Source organism: Hevea brasiliensis, chromosome 4 (assembly GCF_030052815.1).
Source record: "Hevea brasiliensis isolate MT/VB/25A 57/8 chromosome 4, ASM3005281v1, whole genome shotgun sequence".
NCBI lineage: Eukaryota > Viridiplantae > Streptophyta > Magnoliopsida > Malpighiales > Euphorbiaceae > Hevea > Hevea brasiliensis.
In genome coordinates, this window is record NC_079496.1 from 113,615,206 (window position 1) to 113,630,540 (window position 15,335).

A 15,335-nucleotide genomic window follows, 5' to 3' on the forward strand; every position below is an offset into this window, starting at 1 on the left:
AAATTTAAATTAAATTTTTCTCCCTAAAACTTTGTAAATTATATTTTCATTCTAATAACAACTATATTTATATTTCTTCAAAAACTAGGGTGCTTAAAAAATTAGGGTGTTGCAAGTTGCTTACCACCTAAGGGGCAGATAATATATATTTTTAAATAAATAGTTACTTTTCATAAATATTTCATATTCTTTTATTTGTAAATTAAAATTTTATAAAAATTCAGTTTAATTGATTTTTTTATTCATTCTCATATTTTGTAATTTAATAGGTGAAAGAGTTCAATTCTTTTCACTTAAAAAAATAAAAATCATGCTAAAAGAAAAATATGATTATATGAAAATTGAATTAAATTTTTTTCTTATAAATGATTTTTTTTTTCTAAATGAAGCTATTAATTGCTACTTATTTATATATTTCATTCTTTTCATTTTTCTCTACGTTAAGTCATTAACTATTAGCTGAATATGAATTGATTTATTTAAAAATTCAATGTGTGACATAGATATTGTTCTAGGCATTAGAGTTTTTTTTTTTTTTAATTTTTGAAATGGAAATATCATTGATGATGAAACTGAGATATAAAACTCCGGGCTTAAGCTCACTAAACAAATACGGTTAGATTCACTAACTATCCCTAGCCCATAAAAGAAAAGACCAAAGGCCTAAAAACAAGAACAAGCATGGACCCTAACCCGATAACCATCGCTGCCTACAGAACATCAGCTATCATCCGGGGAAGCACAGATCAAGCATAAATGCAGGGGAGCTTCACTAAAAGAGCCTAGCCATAAAGAAATGAGCCTAAGCACAGATAAACCAGGAACTAACGAGCTAGGTATAGCAACCCACTTCGGTCTAAGGAATGAAGAACCATGGAGATGTCGGACAAGCCAGGAATAGGTATGGCAGAGCTTGGCTTCTCTATCGCATGAAGCCTAAGAAGGAATCAAAAACCACTCAGTCCACACCCTTTAAGGATATTAGCCAAAGAAAAGACTCATAGAGAGAAACACTAAAGCTGAGCAGATCTACTTGAAAACTCTCAAATAGAAGCACCAAATATGCAACCCACTACAGCCAACACACCAAAAAATATATATATGCACACCCAAACCCTAGAGGGAGAGAGGGAAAGATCCATCTTTTCGGCTGAGAAAGAGTTGTCCCCACTAAAGAGATCTGGGGGAGATGATTGAGAAACAGAGAAAAATGATTCTCTCACTGAAAGGGAGACAAATCCCACTATAAAAGACATGCAATAGAGTTTTGTTTCTTTGGATAATCTCATTTTTAGTGATATGATTATTTATTATATATTTATATTAAAATCGCTTTTAAAATTAAATAAATTAATATATTATATTATTTATTTGATTTGGATTGGGCTTAATTTTTTTGGACTTATAATTTTATATCTTTGTCTGGAACCTTCATAATCCCTCCACATTATTCCTTGTGAAATTGCCTCCATTTTAAAAAATAAAGAAAAAGATGGAATTGCTTATTCCTAATGCAGATAGGAAAACCTAGCAAACAAACATCCCCTACTGGGTCATGGAGAAGGAGAGTGGAGACAGATGGAAGACTCGTGATTCTCGTCCTATCCTATGGCCATTGGAATCTCTCTAATGGAGATAATAATAAATAAAAGAAAAAGCTCTTCCTTAGCTCCCTCGCTTCCCTCCACAGCTAAGCACAAGGGGATTTTATGCTAATTCCCATATTCTTATTTCTAACCAATACAAATATTCAATTAAAACGAAAAATCTCTCTCTCTCTCTCTGTCTGTGAAACGGCGAAAGGCAGAGACTTTGGTTTCAAATGGTGAGGATAATACCAATGGCTTCATCAATTCGACCTTCTCTCTCCTCATTCAAGCTCTGTAATACCACTGCTCGTTCTTCTCTTTCCGTCTCTCCCCTTCCTACTTATCGCAGATTCGCTTTTCTCGGCAGTGGTAATCTCTCTCTTTCTCTCTAAGAAGTGCTTTTTTTTTTTTTAAATTTTGTTTGGATTTTATTGGTTTTTTTTAACTGACCATGAATTCCTTTTGTGTGTGGTTATGGTTTTTTTTAAAGGTTATTTCTTTGCCTGTTATGAATTTGACCAAAACCACCTGAAAAAGGAAAGATGCATATAACATTACTACTTGACCAAATTGTCACTTCCTAGTGATGTCACATTGCTGTTGCGTGAAACCCATTTGATCTTTTTATTTTCCGAAGAAAACAATCCCAAGTTGTTGATATAGAACTGGAATTTTATATGCATCATTATTATTTGGAGTTTGTGATTCCTTGAATCGTTTTCTGAATTGTATAACATGTGTATCGGCATTGTTTTCCTTTCTCCAATTTTCTACAATTTGTGTTTGAATTGCTTGCATATATATCCAGGGGTTATCCTCCACAGAAATGGAAAAGCTTGGGCCTTCAGTCCTGTTTTTCCATAATTTATGCACTGATAGGATGGGATATATTCACAAATTTGTATCTTTTATATGTCGTGTAGCTGTTCCTCAATCACAGTTCTTTGGCTTGAAAGCTTCTAAACCTTGGAGAGGAGAGAGTAGCAACCTTGGGGTGGCTGCAGCTGGAAATATGGCACAAGCAAGCACATTTGCCTCCCAAGAAAATGCCCTAGAGTGGGTCAAAAAGGATAAGAGAAGAATGCTACATGTTGTTTATCATGTTGGGGATTTGGACAGAACTATCAAGTATATTATGTCAAACTCAAATGAACTTCTTTTCTAATTTTCTACGCTATTTTTGTCTCTAAATGTTGGCAAGTAACTTAATAGTTAAACAGAAATGTTTGCTGACTGCAGATTTTACACGGAGTGTCTAGGAATGAAGCTGCTGCGGAAACGAGACATACCGGACGAGAGATATACAAATGCCTTTCTTGGATATGGACCAGAGGATTCTCATTTTGTCATAGAACTCACATACAGTAAGCTATAATTTATAAGCTAAAAGAGTATCACTTGGCTTTGCTGAGCTTTTTCAATATTTGATACAACGAGCTTCTACAGCACTGTTATAGTTAAATTAGTAGACTGTATTTTGTTGTTTTCTCATTTATGTAATTACCATCAGTGACCAATGTATTTTATGTTGTAAATATTTATACCCAATGCTGCCAGATTATGGAGTTGACAAATATGATATTGGAAGTGGATTTGGACATTTTGGAATAGCAGTTGAGGATGTAAGTTCCTTTGAGTGAAGATTCATTTTATGTTTTATCTTTTTCAATTTGAGGAAGCTTTCATATGATGATCTATTGTTATCTTGCTATCCTTATTTTCCTTATCCTTGGTTACATATCTTAGACTGTCTGCTGGACTGTTGGCCTGTATCGACCATGAATTGGGTTTAATTAGTCAGATTTTTTTTAATAGGTTGCAAAGACTGTGGAGCTTATAAAGGCTAAAGGTGGCAAAGTAACTAGAGAACCTGGTCCTGTTAAAGGTGGCAGCACAGTTATTGCATTTATTGAAGATCCTGATGGTTATAAGTTTGAACTTTTGGAAAGGGGTCCTACACCTGAGCCCCTTTGTCAGGTTATGCTTCGTGTTGGAGATCTTGATCGTTCTATAAGTTTTTATGAGAAGGTGAGAGTTGTTACGGATTGGACGAAGCAATTTTGAACCTGTAACTACTATCACCTGTGCCGTGTTGTTTTCTAATTTTTTTTATTCTGATAATGTCATGTGAATGGTATTCAGTTCACATCTTGTTTTGTGATTTAGGGTTTTGGCATGGAGCTTCTTCGCAAACGGGATAATCCAGAGTACAAGGTAATTTGGCTTCATTTACAAAATGATTGTATTCAGCATACTTATATATTATATACTATTCCGTGACAAAAAAAATTTTATTAGAATTAATATTTAGAACAGATTGATCGGAGTATTTTCTTTTTTGCTTCTTCTACTGGAAGCTTATTTTTCTAAATAAGGTACAGAAGAGAATGGTTACTTTTTTTTTTTTTTTTTTCCGAAAGGAGAGAAAAGATACTTTGCTTCACCTATATTAAAGGATTGTAGCATGTGGAGTGGAAAGCAACCTTGCCTGAACCTGTATGCTATATAGTTGGGATATGAGATGGAACATATGTTCTATCATGATGTGAGAATACTGCCTCGTTGGCAGTATGCTTCATTCTGTAGCTTTCATGGGTAGAATTTCTGTGGGGCCACAATAAGCAGTTGGTAGTTTTTTTATTTTTTTATTTGAAAGGCATTCTAGCCTAAACGGTTATGAGCCATTTGTTTAACTACTGGATGAAAAGAAAGTTCATCAAATTATTGGTTGAGTTTCTGCTTTTTTCCCCTGTTTTGCTGCAACATCCCTGCTTTTAAGGTGAAAGTTGCAATTGATTCCCCTTAGTGAAAAAATTCACACCTTATATAAGAGCAACTTCCTCAAAAAAGGATAAACAAGAGAAAATGTGGGATTCATGGAGGTAGTTTCCCTAATGTCCCCCTATAACGTGTTCAACTCCTTATCTTTTGATCACCAACAAATTTGAAACCTAAAATTAACATTTTCTATTAAAATGCATATTTTGCACAGAGAGACTACTAGAATATGTAGAGAAATTTGAGAGGTTTTTGGGGCTTCCATAGGTTATCTTTCTGAAAGCTCACTACAAAGAATTTTGTTTAAATAATAATGCATGCTACTAGCTCAGGGGACCCATTTTGGAAATTTTTCTTACTTCTGTTACAACTTAATTCTCTTGTACGTGCAGCTTCTTCCCATAATATTTGAAGTTTCTCCATCACTTGTGACAAAAGTGTCACTACATCTTGGCCTTATATTTCAACGAAATATGCACGGTTTTTGTTTTTATATTTCTGAATTGATTTTGATCTTTAAAGAATGTTTTTTGAAAGCTGTTTTATTGTCCAAACTGAAATATTCCTTTCTCTGTTGTTATTAGTATACCATAGCAATGATGGGTTATGGTCCTGAAGATAAAAGTGCTGTGTTGGAGTTGACATACAACTATGGGGTCACTGCATATGACAAAGGAAATGCTTATGCTCAGGTAATAACTTTTGCTTTGTTAGCATTGATTCCCACACCCACACCCCCCCCCCCAACCCAACTCCTTCCTCTCCTCCATGTGTGGTTCTCATAATGCATGCTTTATTACTGTGCCCCACTCTCTAATTTACAAAATCCTCAGCAAGCTTATTACTTCTAGAAAATGAAAATAATTGATTAATTTTGCAGTAACAATTCCATCTAATTGTATTTATCATAACAGATTGCGATAGGCACGGATGATGTCTATAAAACTGCAGAAGCAATCAAACTGTTTGGTGGGAAAATAACCCGGGAACCAGGACCATTACCTGGCATCAACACCAAGATAACTGCATGCTTAGATCCTGATGGTTGGAAGACGGTATGCTTTCAAGAATGTGTCTTCATTTTAAAATTAAGTTATACTGAAGTCTGGAACACAATATTATTACATTAAATAATTTGATTTCTATTCTACCACAAAATTTAATAGCATAGCTAGTGGAACTGTTGAGTATAAATAAGTTTAATCCAAATATTTAGTTGTAGGATTAGAACTGCTGATAGTAAATGAATTTATCCCATAAACATTATAGATGTGAAAACAAGCATCTGTTTCAATTATCCTTTATTCAAAATCATCAAGCATAGGTAAGGATGTGAAAAATTTTGATCAATTCATTTAACTGCTTCAATTCATCAAATCATATAAAATGAGAGTTGCGGAGATGAGAATATTAAAGTGGATAAGTGGTCATATTAGACTAGATAAAGTCCGTAATGAGAGTATTAGAGAAAAGGTAGGAGTGGTGCCAATTGAGGATAAGTTTTTTTAAATGAGGGAGATTGAGGTGGTTTTTTCATGTGAAATGTAGACATACAGAGACTTCAGTTAAACAAGTAGAGCACATTGGATTAGAGGATAGAAAGAAAAGAAGGGGTAGACCTAAACTGACTTGGAGGAGAGTAGTACAACATAACCTAGAAGCATTGCACATTTCCAAGGATTTAACCCAAAATCGTTTAGAGTGAAGAAAGAGAATTCATACAATAGGCTCTAACAAATTTTTGGGATAAAAATTGAGTTGAGTTGAGTTGAGTTGAGTTGAGTTGAGTTGAGTTGTTATAGGTTCTTACTATGGTTTGTGTAATTTCATCGAATGGAGATCAAATTCATTAATATGGATTAGAACTTGTTTTAGCATGAACCAAATGCGACCTTATGTTGATTAGTCTGTTCATTCATTTTTCATAACACTAACAGAATGATGAGAGCTACTGCTAATGCTTGTAATGTTCATTTAGCTTTACGGTGCCCTTTCTCCATTTTGCAGGTTTTTGTAGACAATATTGACTTTCTCAAGGAATTTGAGTGAGTTTTTAGAGGAGCATCTACATACCAAGCACCCAAACCTAGAATTAAAATATTGTGCCCAAATGATCATCAAAATTTATTACCTGTGAGATAATGATCAGATCCCATTTTGTAGATAAAAGTTACAGCCTCTTTCACAATGACCATAGCAATAAAATCTAGTCGGGAGCTCGCAGCAGTGAAGGGAATTAGAGATAATAGTGTATCTGTTAAATTATGGTTCTTCATTTTCTTTAATGAGAAATTTATTCTTGCAAAAAGTTTATGATTCAGCAGCTTATTTGGAGCAGCTCTGTGAGCATGCATAATGAAATCTAAAAATTTGTATGGTAATTAACAAGTTCATTTTCTGGCAATTGTTCTTCTTCAGAAATATTTCTGAATTTCTTCACGAAGAGATTCATCAGATGTGATGCTTTTTTTTTTTCTCCTTCCACAGATATCTAGATATCTCAATTGCATCAAGTCAAGGGGTTCCCTCTTCATGATGGGGTTATTTATATTTATTTATATACAGTCACTCTTGCTTTGATATGTTTTAATTTTAAAATTTTCAAAATAATTAAATAATTTTTTTTTACTTTTTTTCAATAACATATCAAACCATAATTCTAAACCTAGTCTTATAATTCCAATCATATAAAAAGCAAATATTCTTTAGAGATTATTCACTGCTTTTGGGGCACAAATCTCTTTCACAATGTACAAGGTCAAATCTACTCGTTAATTTGTAAAGAACATCTTGAGAAATATTTTATAAATTTTCAATACTCTTCTTTACAAACCCACCCGGCCCCCCACTACACCACACCACACCACCCCCCCCAACCAACAACGTTAGAGTTATGGAGAAGGTAAATGATTCAGAGCACTGTTCAACTCCATCGCGGATTGAATTCCAAGGAAAGAGATCCATTTGATTTAGTGTCCTTCCAGAAAGAATTCTGTTCAGAACTGGGGTCAGCCTGAGGAGCACTACTGTTTAACATATATATTTTTAAAATATATTAAAAATATTAGATAATCAACTTAATAAATTATATATTTCTTAAACTTCTAGGATAGTTATTGTGAATATTTTATTGTTAATGCAATATTTCAAATTTATTAAATTTTTATAAGAAAAGGCGAAATTATAAAAATATGGAGAGATTTTTTTTATCTATTTGTGAACCCTACAATTACAAGAAATAGGGATTTTAAATTTATTAAAATTAAAATTGAAAAAATTTTAATTTAGAAAAAATTAAAATTTAATGACGACAATTAAAAAAATCTAAAGTTAAAAGTAATTAAGTGAAAAATTAACTCATGTTAACTTATACAGTAACTTTAATGATATACAAATTAAAATTGAAAAAATTTTAAGAAAAGAAAAAATTAAAATTAAGCAACTTTCGTGAAATAACTCAATTTTCACCTGAATGAGTAATCAATTCAAATCTCTAGTTTCCTGACTACCATATCAAACTCACCTGAGAATCATAGCGGGTAACATAACAAGCAACAAGGAGAAGAAACTGATCCAAAGGAAATAGAAGTGAATCAAAATTATCTGTACCGGGTAACTTGAATGGATACATGAGATGCAGTATATCATTAGGAGCCTTACCATGGGAGCGCATTAACCATTGGTAATGAGTTTCATATGGACAAATCCCAGACCTCGCGGTTCCTCACCCTTAACATCGTCATGTAGAGGGTTGGCGCCAACGCACTGATTAATCAATAAGTTTGAAATCTTTAAAACTGTGCCACCATAACATTTCATAACAGAGCAGCTCATGTTTCCATGTAGAGAGATCATCACGCTAAACCATACATTAGCTTGAAGATCTACAATTGAATTCCATGGAAGTATATTGAAAAGTAAGGTCAGACTGCTGATACACACGTAAGTTATCTTCAATAACTGCACTACCATATCATTCATAACAAGTAGCTAAGGATTCCAATTGCAGACTAACCAATAATCATCATACCAAACAATATGGGATGCCTGAAAGTCCCCACAGAATTCTATAAGCATATATGCAACTTCTCAACCACAGAACAGAATGAAATCCCAGATTGTCATCCATTCTGAACTTTTAAGTCCAATAATTTCACTTCCCTGAAAAAACTAGTACTTGAAGACCTCTTCAAAGAACAATGTCAACTGGTCCAAGCAGGAGATAACCTCCCTCCCAAACACAAATAAGAAATATCTGCGGAATAACAACCAATGGCAAGTAATTTCCTTGGTATGCCAATGAATAATCCAAATAAATGCAGGAATATCCCACTACTCATCCTCCATCCAGCAAATTTGACAAGCAACTGCAATCGAAATCACATGACCACCAAAATAATGTTGCTCACTTGACTTTTGTAGCATCATCAGGAAAAAAAAAAAAAAAAAAAAAAAAAAAGAAGCTTGAATAGTAATTCTTACATCTTAAGTTCTTGGCAAATTGGCAATATAATACACAGGCTAACTTCTACTTCATAAGAGAATAACCAATTCCACAATCCCTCATTTAAATCAAGCACGCAGCACAACTATGTTTGCATATAAGCAACCTGCAGAATACTGAATCCACATAAAACAGTGGCACCAAAACTAGTATCATTTTAACACCTTGTTCCCAGTTGGCATTTAGGTAGTGTCTTCCTAAATGAGCAGCTATAATAATCCAGAACTGTACATACTATGACCTTCAAATGCCATCCCTGCATGATAGCCCCCTGTTATATTCGTTCAATCAAACAATGCTGTAGGAGAAAAAGAATCCTGCAAGTTACAAAGTGTTGACAATTGAGAGGATTATCTAGAATTGCCATACAATATAATATTGGAAAGCTACAAGATCACCTAACCTTGCCTGTATAGATGACAATACTAAAAAACACCATTTTTGAAAGTAAGATGAATCTTTTCTCCATGTCAAAACTCATGTAAGTTGAGGATATCATTTGAATTGAAATATTAACAAAAAAAAGAATGACAATTTACAACCATAAAAAAAAAAAAAAAATTCAAGAACTTTACATTCTTTCATGAGTCTGCAAAGAGAGAATTAAACATGTATATTTTATTTTAAATGCAGCCATGAAAACCAAAGAGGGGAGCCAAAAAATCCCAGAATATTAGGGTCAGAAATTATATTAAACGATCAATTTCACTGCTATAGTAGGTAAAGGCAGCATTTACTACAAAGTCAGAAAAATGAGGCAACAATCATGTGATCTTACAAGAAAGCACAGCATAACTGGAAGAAGAAACACATTATTTTTTGTTATCTCAGCACATTGAGAAGATGGCCTTTAAAATGGGAGAAGGAAAACATATTTAAGAGTTGAGAAATCAATGAAAAATTAAAAATAAAACAATATTAAGAGCACCAGATGACTGTTCAAAAAATTTTGGGTGACCTTGTGTCTAAATGAAGGTAATCACGACATGGTCCTATGATTAAGGGCAAAAAATGTACATCCTAATGCATAGAATATGAGCAAACTTCACTAATACATAAAATATGCATAATACATGTCTCTCTTTGAGCCATTACTTTTCCGTGTAAATTGAGCTTCTGAAGCAATGAACAGTACATGATCAATGCCAGTTAAAAAACAAACACCAAAATAATTTGGAAAAATTCTCCTCTGCAATAGGGAACCATGGGGCACCACATATGCACAACCATGAATTATAACCATCACAACTGTTATCATAATGTTTAAATTGGAAAATGGAATGCTCCAGAGAATGCCAAGGCCCAGTAGCATGATATGATATCAAAATAGTAGGAATACACTATGAACTCTTAATGAAGCCAAATTAAAAAAAAAAAAAAAAATGCTGTCAACAACCACCATTTGGCAAAGGGGAACTGCATCACCTAGCAAGAAGTTGGGGAAAGGAGGCAAAAGCTTCACATTACATGGAACCATGAATACAGTATTTGTATGAGCTATTATGACATCTATGTACAGAACAAAGACCAGAACTTCGGGCAGTTGGCATTCCACACCAACCAATGTGTTTGTAGTCACCTTAAGAAAAAAAAAATTATGTGAGCCGCTTTTCACAGAGGAGCAAAGCACATTGGAGCCCCTTAAATGCATCACTGGAGCTTCTTAACAGATAAACGCTGAAAGCATGACGCTAGTCACCGTAGGTTTTGCTGCCTCCAATAGATGTATCACTAGAATCTTCTTGACCAGATCGTAGCTAAAACATAATATACAATATTAAGTCAACCATACTGTCAACATGACAATATAACAGCATTCCTAACAATAAGGAAGAAGAACCCCACTTTATATGCTACTGATGGATGGCAAGAGAAATTACCAAGCTAATCACTTCGCAGAATGAATGCGTTGCAATGATGAAATCCAGCTACTTGAAGGACCAATTTTGCTGCTGTGTCCTTGACCAGAATTTGCAGCTTCGGTGGGCAAAACAGGATTTGGGGGATTTCTTTTTGAGGTACCAGCAAGTGAAAATGAAGTGGAGGGAATGTGTGCATCGGTTACAATCTACAATATACAAATTTTCAGGTCATTGGTTTTCTCTTTTCTGTGGTCTTGATGAATTGGCAATTTTGCATTACAAGTCAGGAAAATTGGCATTACACATTTCAAGACTGCAACAAAATCTCTATGAGAAAATAAAATTTTCTTCAAGAAAAATCATCTTCAACTGGCAACCTATTCATAGGAATCTAACACTCATTTTATGTTCTTATTGAATTGGAAACATCGCAAGACTTACATTCTTATAACCATGATTATCAGAGCTCAAATTCTTGCCAACTGCTGATTTGAATTGCATGTGTACACCAGGACCATTAGATCGCATGATGTCAGAGGAATAGGGAGCACTACTGCTTCCTGCCATTTAGAATTCATTATGTTATTTTTTAGATAGTGATACCAATAATCAAAATTTAGCATTCAACAAAGCTCCATGCACATGTGCCTCAGAATTGTTAGGCTTGTTCTGAAACCTTTCACCATATAGGGATAGTAAAAGAATTAAACCTTTTTCACCATACAGCTTTGTTAACCTTACATGTCATATTAATGTTGACAAGCCAGAGCCTGGAAATTAAATATTCAAGTAATTTCCGAGTTCTGGAAAAAGAGGTATCATTCTCATTCAACCCTCCAAATATAAAGGGCAACAATTAACAAACATTTGCTTATATCCATGCATTACATGTCACATCAATGTTGACAACCCAGAGCCTGGAAATTAAATATACAAGTAATTTCTGAGTTCTGGAAAAAGGGGTATCATTCTCATTCAACCCTTCAAATATAAAGGGTAACAATTAACAAACATGTGCTTATATCCACGCACTCCAGGTAAAGTACTCAAGTCTGTTTTCCACAGAAGGTAACACCAACATAAGAAAAATAAAGTGCACAGCTCTCATATGTGTTCCTATCCCATACCTGAATGCCACTCAAGTTTTATTTAAGCAATTTGAATACCAAGAAATTAGCATCATGACCTTATAAGAAATTGAATACACAAACTAGAACCAAATTAAAAAAATAATATAGTCTCAGCAGTCATCTCATTTAAATTCTGAGACGACTACTTTAGAACAAGTTACTTGAATTACAAGATTCAACATTAAAATTCACATGGTGAATTGATAGTATCTGACCTTGATGGTTCTCCATATCTGTTGGCACTACATGACTGCTACTTGCTCCAGGAACCGGCTGCAACATGCAAAGGTTCAAACTTGTTATTAGTGATATTAAAATCCCAATTTAAACTATAAGATGTACAAAATTGCTTCTAATGGAAGCTAACAAAAATAGATATCAAATGTAATCTTGGAAGTGAAAACAAAACATATATTACTGAGAGAAGTTGGCTGGATGTGTAGACAGAAAATAAAATAGCACAAGAGGCAAAGATACTAACAGATAGACGAGGCTGACTTCTACTCTTTTGTGCCTGCTGATATTTTATGATGGTCCAATCAAATACGTAGTCAAATTCATATCCTGCCACAGAGAACAAAAAGGAAAATTAAATCAAAATACAGACAAATATTAAATGTTCACCTTGTTGCCGCCCCCCCCCCCCCCCCCCCCCCCCCCCTCCCTCTTTCTCTTCCTTTTTCCTTCCCACTTTTGCTAGAAGTTAACGAATACCTTCGCGGGCAAACAGATCTCGAAACAGGCGCTTCAAGAATCCATAATCAGGTCGCTGATCAAATGTGAGTGAGTGACAGTAATGTAGGTATGATGCAAACTCCACTGGATGAGATTTGCACAGAACCTGAAAAACAAGAAATGCATTTTTTTTTTCAATGTATGCAAACGAAGTGACCATTTCAAAGCAAGCCAAAATAGTAGGCAATCACCTCAATAGGGGTTGATAATTTCTTTTCACAAATTTTGTCGTATTTCTGCTTCTTTGTGGCAGCTTTCAAACCCTGCCATGGAAGGCTGCAGAAAGAAACATTCAAGTCAGCTCACCACCAAAAAAAATCCCACACCCCAAAACAGAAGCTGATGGGAGTCTCATCACTTTGACCATCCAAAATCCAACTTAAATCATAGTTAAAATTCTAAGGCTAAGAGATACGTACAACTGGCATTGTTAAGTAAATTTAAAGAAATTAGATACCTTCCTCTCAGAAAATATAACAGTACATAGCCAAGTGACTCCAAATCATCCCGCCGGCTCTGCTCTGCAACAAAACCAACAAATGAAGTAGGACAAGGACTTGCATTAAGTTTAAATACACACAAAGAGAATGACATGAACATAGACATAGAGAGAGGAATGGAAGACGTAGATAAAGGAATGGAATGATAGATATCAGAAATTGCTTACCAATTCCAAGGTGAGTATTGCAACTGGCATAACGTGCAGTTCCTGTCAAGTTTTTATTCTCCCTGAAGAAGAAGAAAATGAAAAATTGAGTCCCTTACACGTCAATTTTTTTTTCTCCCTTCAGCATAACCATTACAACTAACACGCACTTATGAATTACAACTGAAAATATAGTCAGCAGCACAAAAATAATCCACATCTTATCAGAGAAGGAAACTCAACAAGTAAATTTAACAAAAAAAAACTGCAAGATTTACCTGTAAGGAATATGGCGATTGGTTGTGGCATCTCGATATCTTTTTGCAAGGCCAAAATCAATTATGTAAACCTGATGTGTAAATATGAGAATGAAAAAGTATACACTCCACGATCAATAATCAAAGTCCATTGACAATTTCACATTTGATAAATAAAGAAGACATCACATAAGCATCACCTGATTTGCTTTCCGACCAAGACCCATGAGAAAGTTATCAGGTTTGATGTCTCTATGCAGAAACCCTTTAGAGTGGACGTATTCTATCCTCGTAATCTACAAGGAAAAAAAATATTAGCTGAGAATAATAATAACAACCCATTTGGGTGCCAACAGGAAGTGTGTCAAGCGGTTCTTACCATTTGATCAGCCAACATCAAAACTGTCTTGAGCGAGAACTTCCTTCCACAGTACACAAACAGGTCCTCGAGGCTTGGCCCCAGCAAATCAAGGACCAGTACATTGTCGTCCCCATCAACACCAGACCATTTTATGCTAGGAATACCACCTACAAAATTGGACCCAGAATAAGTAAATTCAATTCTTACACTTCACTAACCACAAAATTGTCACAACAATAATGAGTATTGCTACATACTGCCTCCTTGAAGAATATTATACAACTTTGCTTCGTAAAGCAATTGCGGGTGTTTTGTTTTACTGTTCTCCTGCGAAACACAAACAAATCATAATCAATTAAATCAATTTTACTTAAATATAAGCTCTAGCCACAGCTAACTCCAACTACCACAGTAGCGCACATGGTCAGATCATTATGATCCTTGAAAAAATTTAACATGACTCAAAAATCGATTAAGAGAAACTTACGATCTTAACAGCAACGATCTCAAAAGTATCGATATGAGTGGCTGCAAAAAATAAATAAAATTAATAAAAATTAGCAATTATCTTCAAACACGAAATAACAGACGAAATCAAAAGCTGCAACAGACCGAGATAGATTTCGCCGAAGGATCCACTACCAATTTTCCGGCCGAGCTTGTACTTGCCGCCGACAATCCGTTCCATGAGCAATTAATCTACTGGTACAAATCGATGGAGCAGATCGTTGATGATAAAGTAGGAATTGAAGTGAGGTTGAAACAGAAAGAGGTGCGAGAAACTGAAACCACAAGGAAATGAGAACCGGCAACAGACGACCTAAAGGGAAAAGCAGACGTGGCCATGGATTCATTGATGATGAGTATAGAGAGGGAAATTTCAGGGGTAGTTTTGTCATTTCCGCAAGGCGGTAGTCCGTTGACGTATTGACTATGACAAATCACAATTTTGTCAGGCGTAAGGGAGGGTAACTCCTTAACCTTTTAATTTTGGCTAAGATTCTGAATTGGCTTTTTATCTTTATATTTAAAATTAAGTGCACTTTTAATATAAAACCTCGATTTGTATAGCTTGATAAATTTTACTATTTCGGTGATCGGTGTCGGTCCGGATAATTAAGGAGATTAAAACCATACTTAAAAGATAACTAGAGAAACCATAAACATAAATAATTAGTAATATTCAATTAGTTAAGTATAAATAAGAAAAACAGAACATAAGAAGTTAAACGAGCCGAGAGTCACAGCGATGAGTGACCTCCTCGGGAATGACTGCGAAGTCGTTTTAAACTCAAATTTCGAACCGTAAAATGTGACGCTGCGGTTCTTAGGACCCTTATGAACACAGTGGAAAAGATAAAATTACGAAAAAGAACTGTTAAGCCAGTCAAATAATTAGGTCAGGGAGCCGAAAGAAATATGGAATTATTTACAAACTAGGATGAACCGGCAAGGGGCAATTTGGTCAATTGA

The 15,335-nt window shown here is 34.7% G+C and overlaps 2 protein-coding genes across 3 annotated transcripts; one reads left to right on the top strand and one right to left on the bottom strand.

The window, feature by feature from the left end:
- The first annotated feature begins 1,452 nt into the window (after positions 1-1,452).
- LOC110638993 (probable lactoylglutathione lyase, chloroplastic) lies at positions 1,453-6,771 on the top strand. The gene is made up of 9 exons (XM_021789736.2): positions 1,453-1,958; positions 2,513-2,717; positions 2,829-2,953; positions 3,147-3,211; positions 3,405-3,617; positions 3,756-3,803; positions 4,952-5,059; positions 5,282-5,422; positions 6,375-6,771. The coding sequence occupies exons 1-9, from the start codon at positions 1,823-1,825 to the stop codon at positions 6,414-6,416; spliced, it is 1,083 nt and encodes a 360-aa protein (XP_021645428.2). The 5' UTR covers positions 1,453-1,822; the 3' UTR covers positions 6,417-6,771.
- Positions 6,772-7,810: 1,039 nt separating this feature from the next.
- Positions 7,811-14,704, bottom strand: LOC110638992 (casein kinase 1-like protein 3). 2 transcript variants are annotated; one of them, XR_009148360.1, is made up of 17 exons: positions 14,475-14,704; positions 14,350-14,390; positions 14,120-14,189; positions 13,881-14,029; positions 13,702-13,797; positions 13,523-13,593; positions 13,266-13,327; positions 13,056-13,119; positions 12,790-12,874; positions 12,578-12,704; positions 12,345-12,427; positions 12,079-12,136; positions 11,175-11,293; positions 10,752-10,939; positions 10,451-10,628; positions 8,850-9,188; positions 7,811-8,734 (listed from the first exon to the last, which is right to left on the bottom strand). XR_009148360.1 is itself a non-coding variant. In XM_021789735.2 (15 exons), the coding sequence occupies exons 1-14, from the start codon at positions 14,548-14,550 to the stop codon at positions 10,760-10,762; spliced, it is 1,281 nt and encodes a 426-aa protein (XP_021645427.2). In that variant the 5' UTR covers positions 14,551-14,704; the 3' UTR covers positions 10,140-10,628; positions 10,752-10,759. The 2 variants fall into 2 exon arrangements, 1 of the variants encoding a protein (XP_021645427.2); XM_021789735.2 differs by lacking the exons at positions 7,811-8,734; positions 8,850-9,188 and having other exon boundaries at positions 10,140-10,628.
- Between the last annotated feature and the right edge of the window lie 631 nt (positions 14,705-15,335).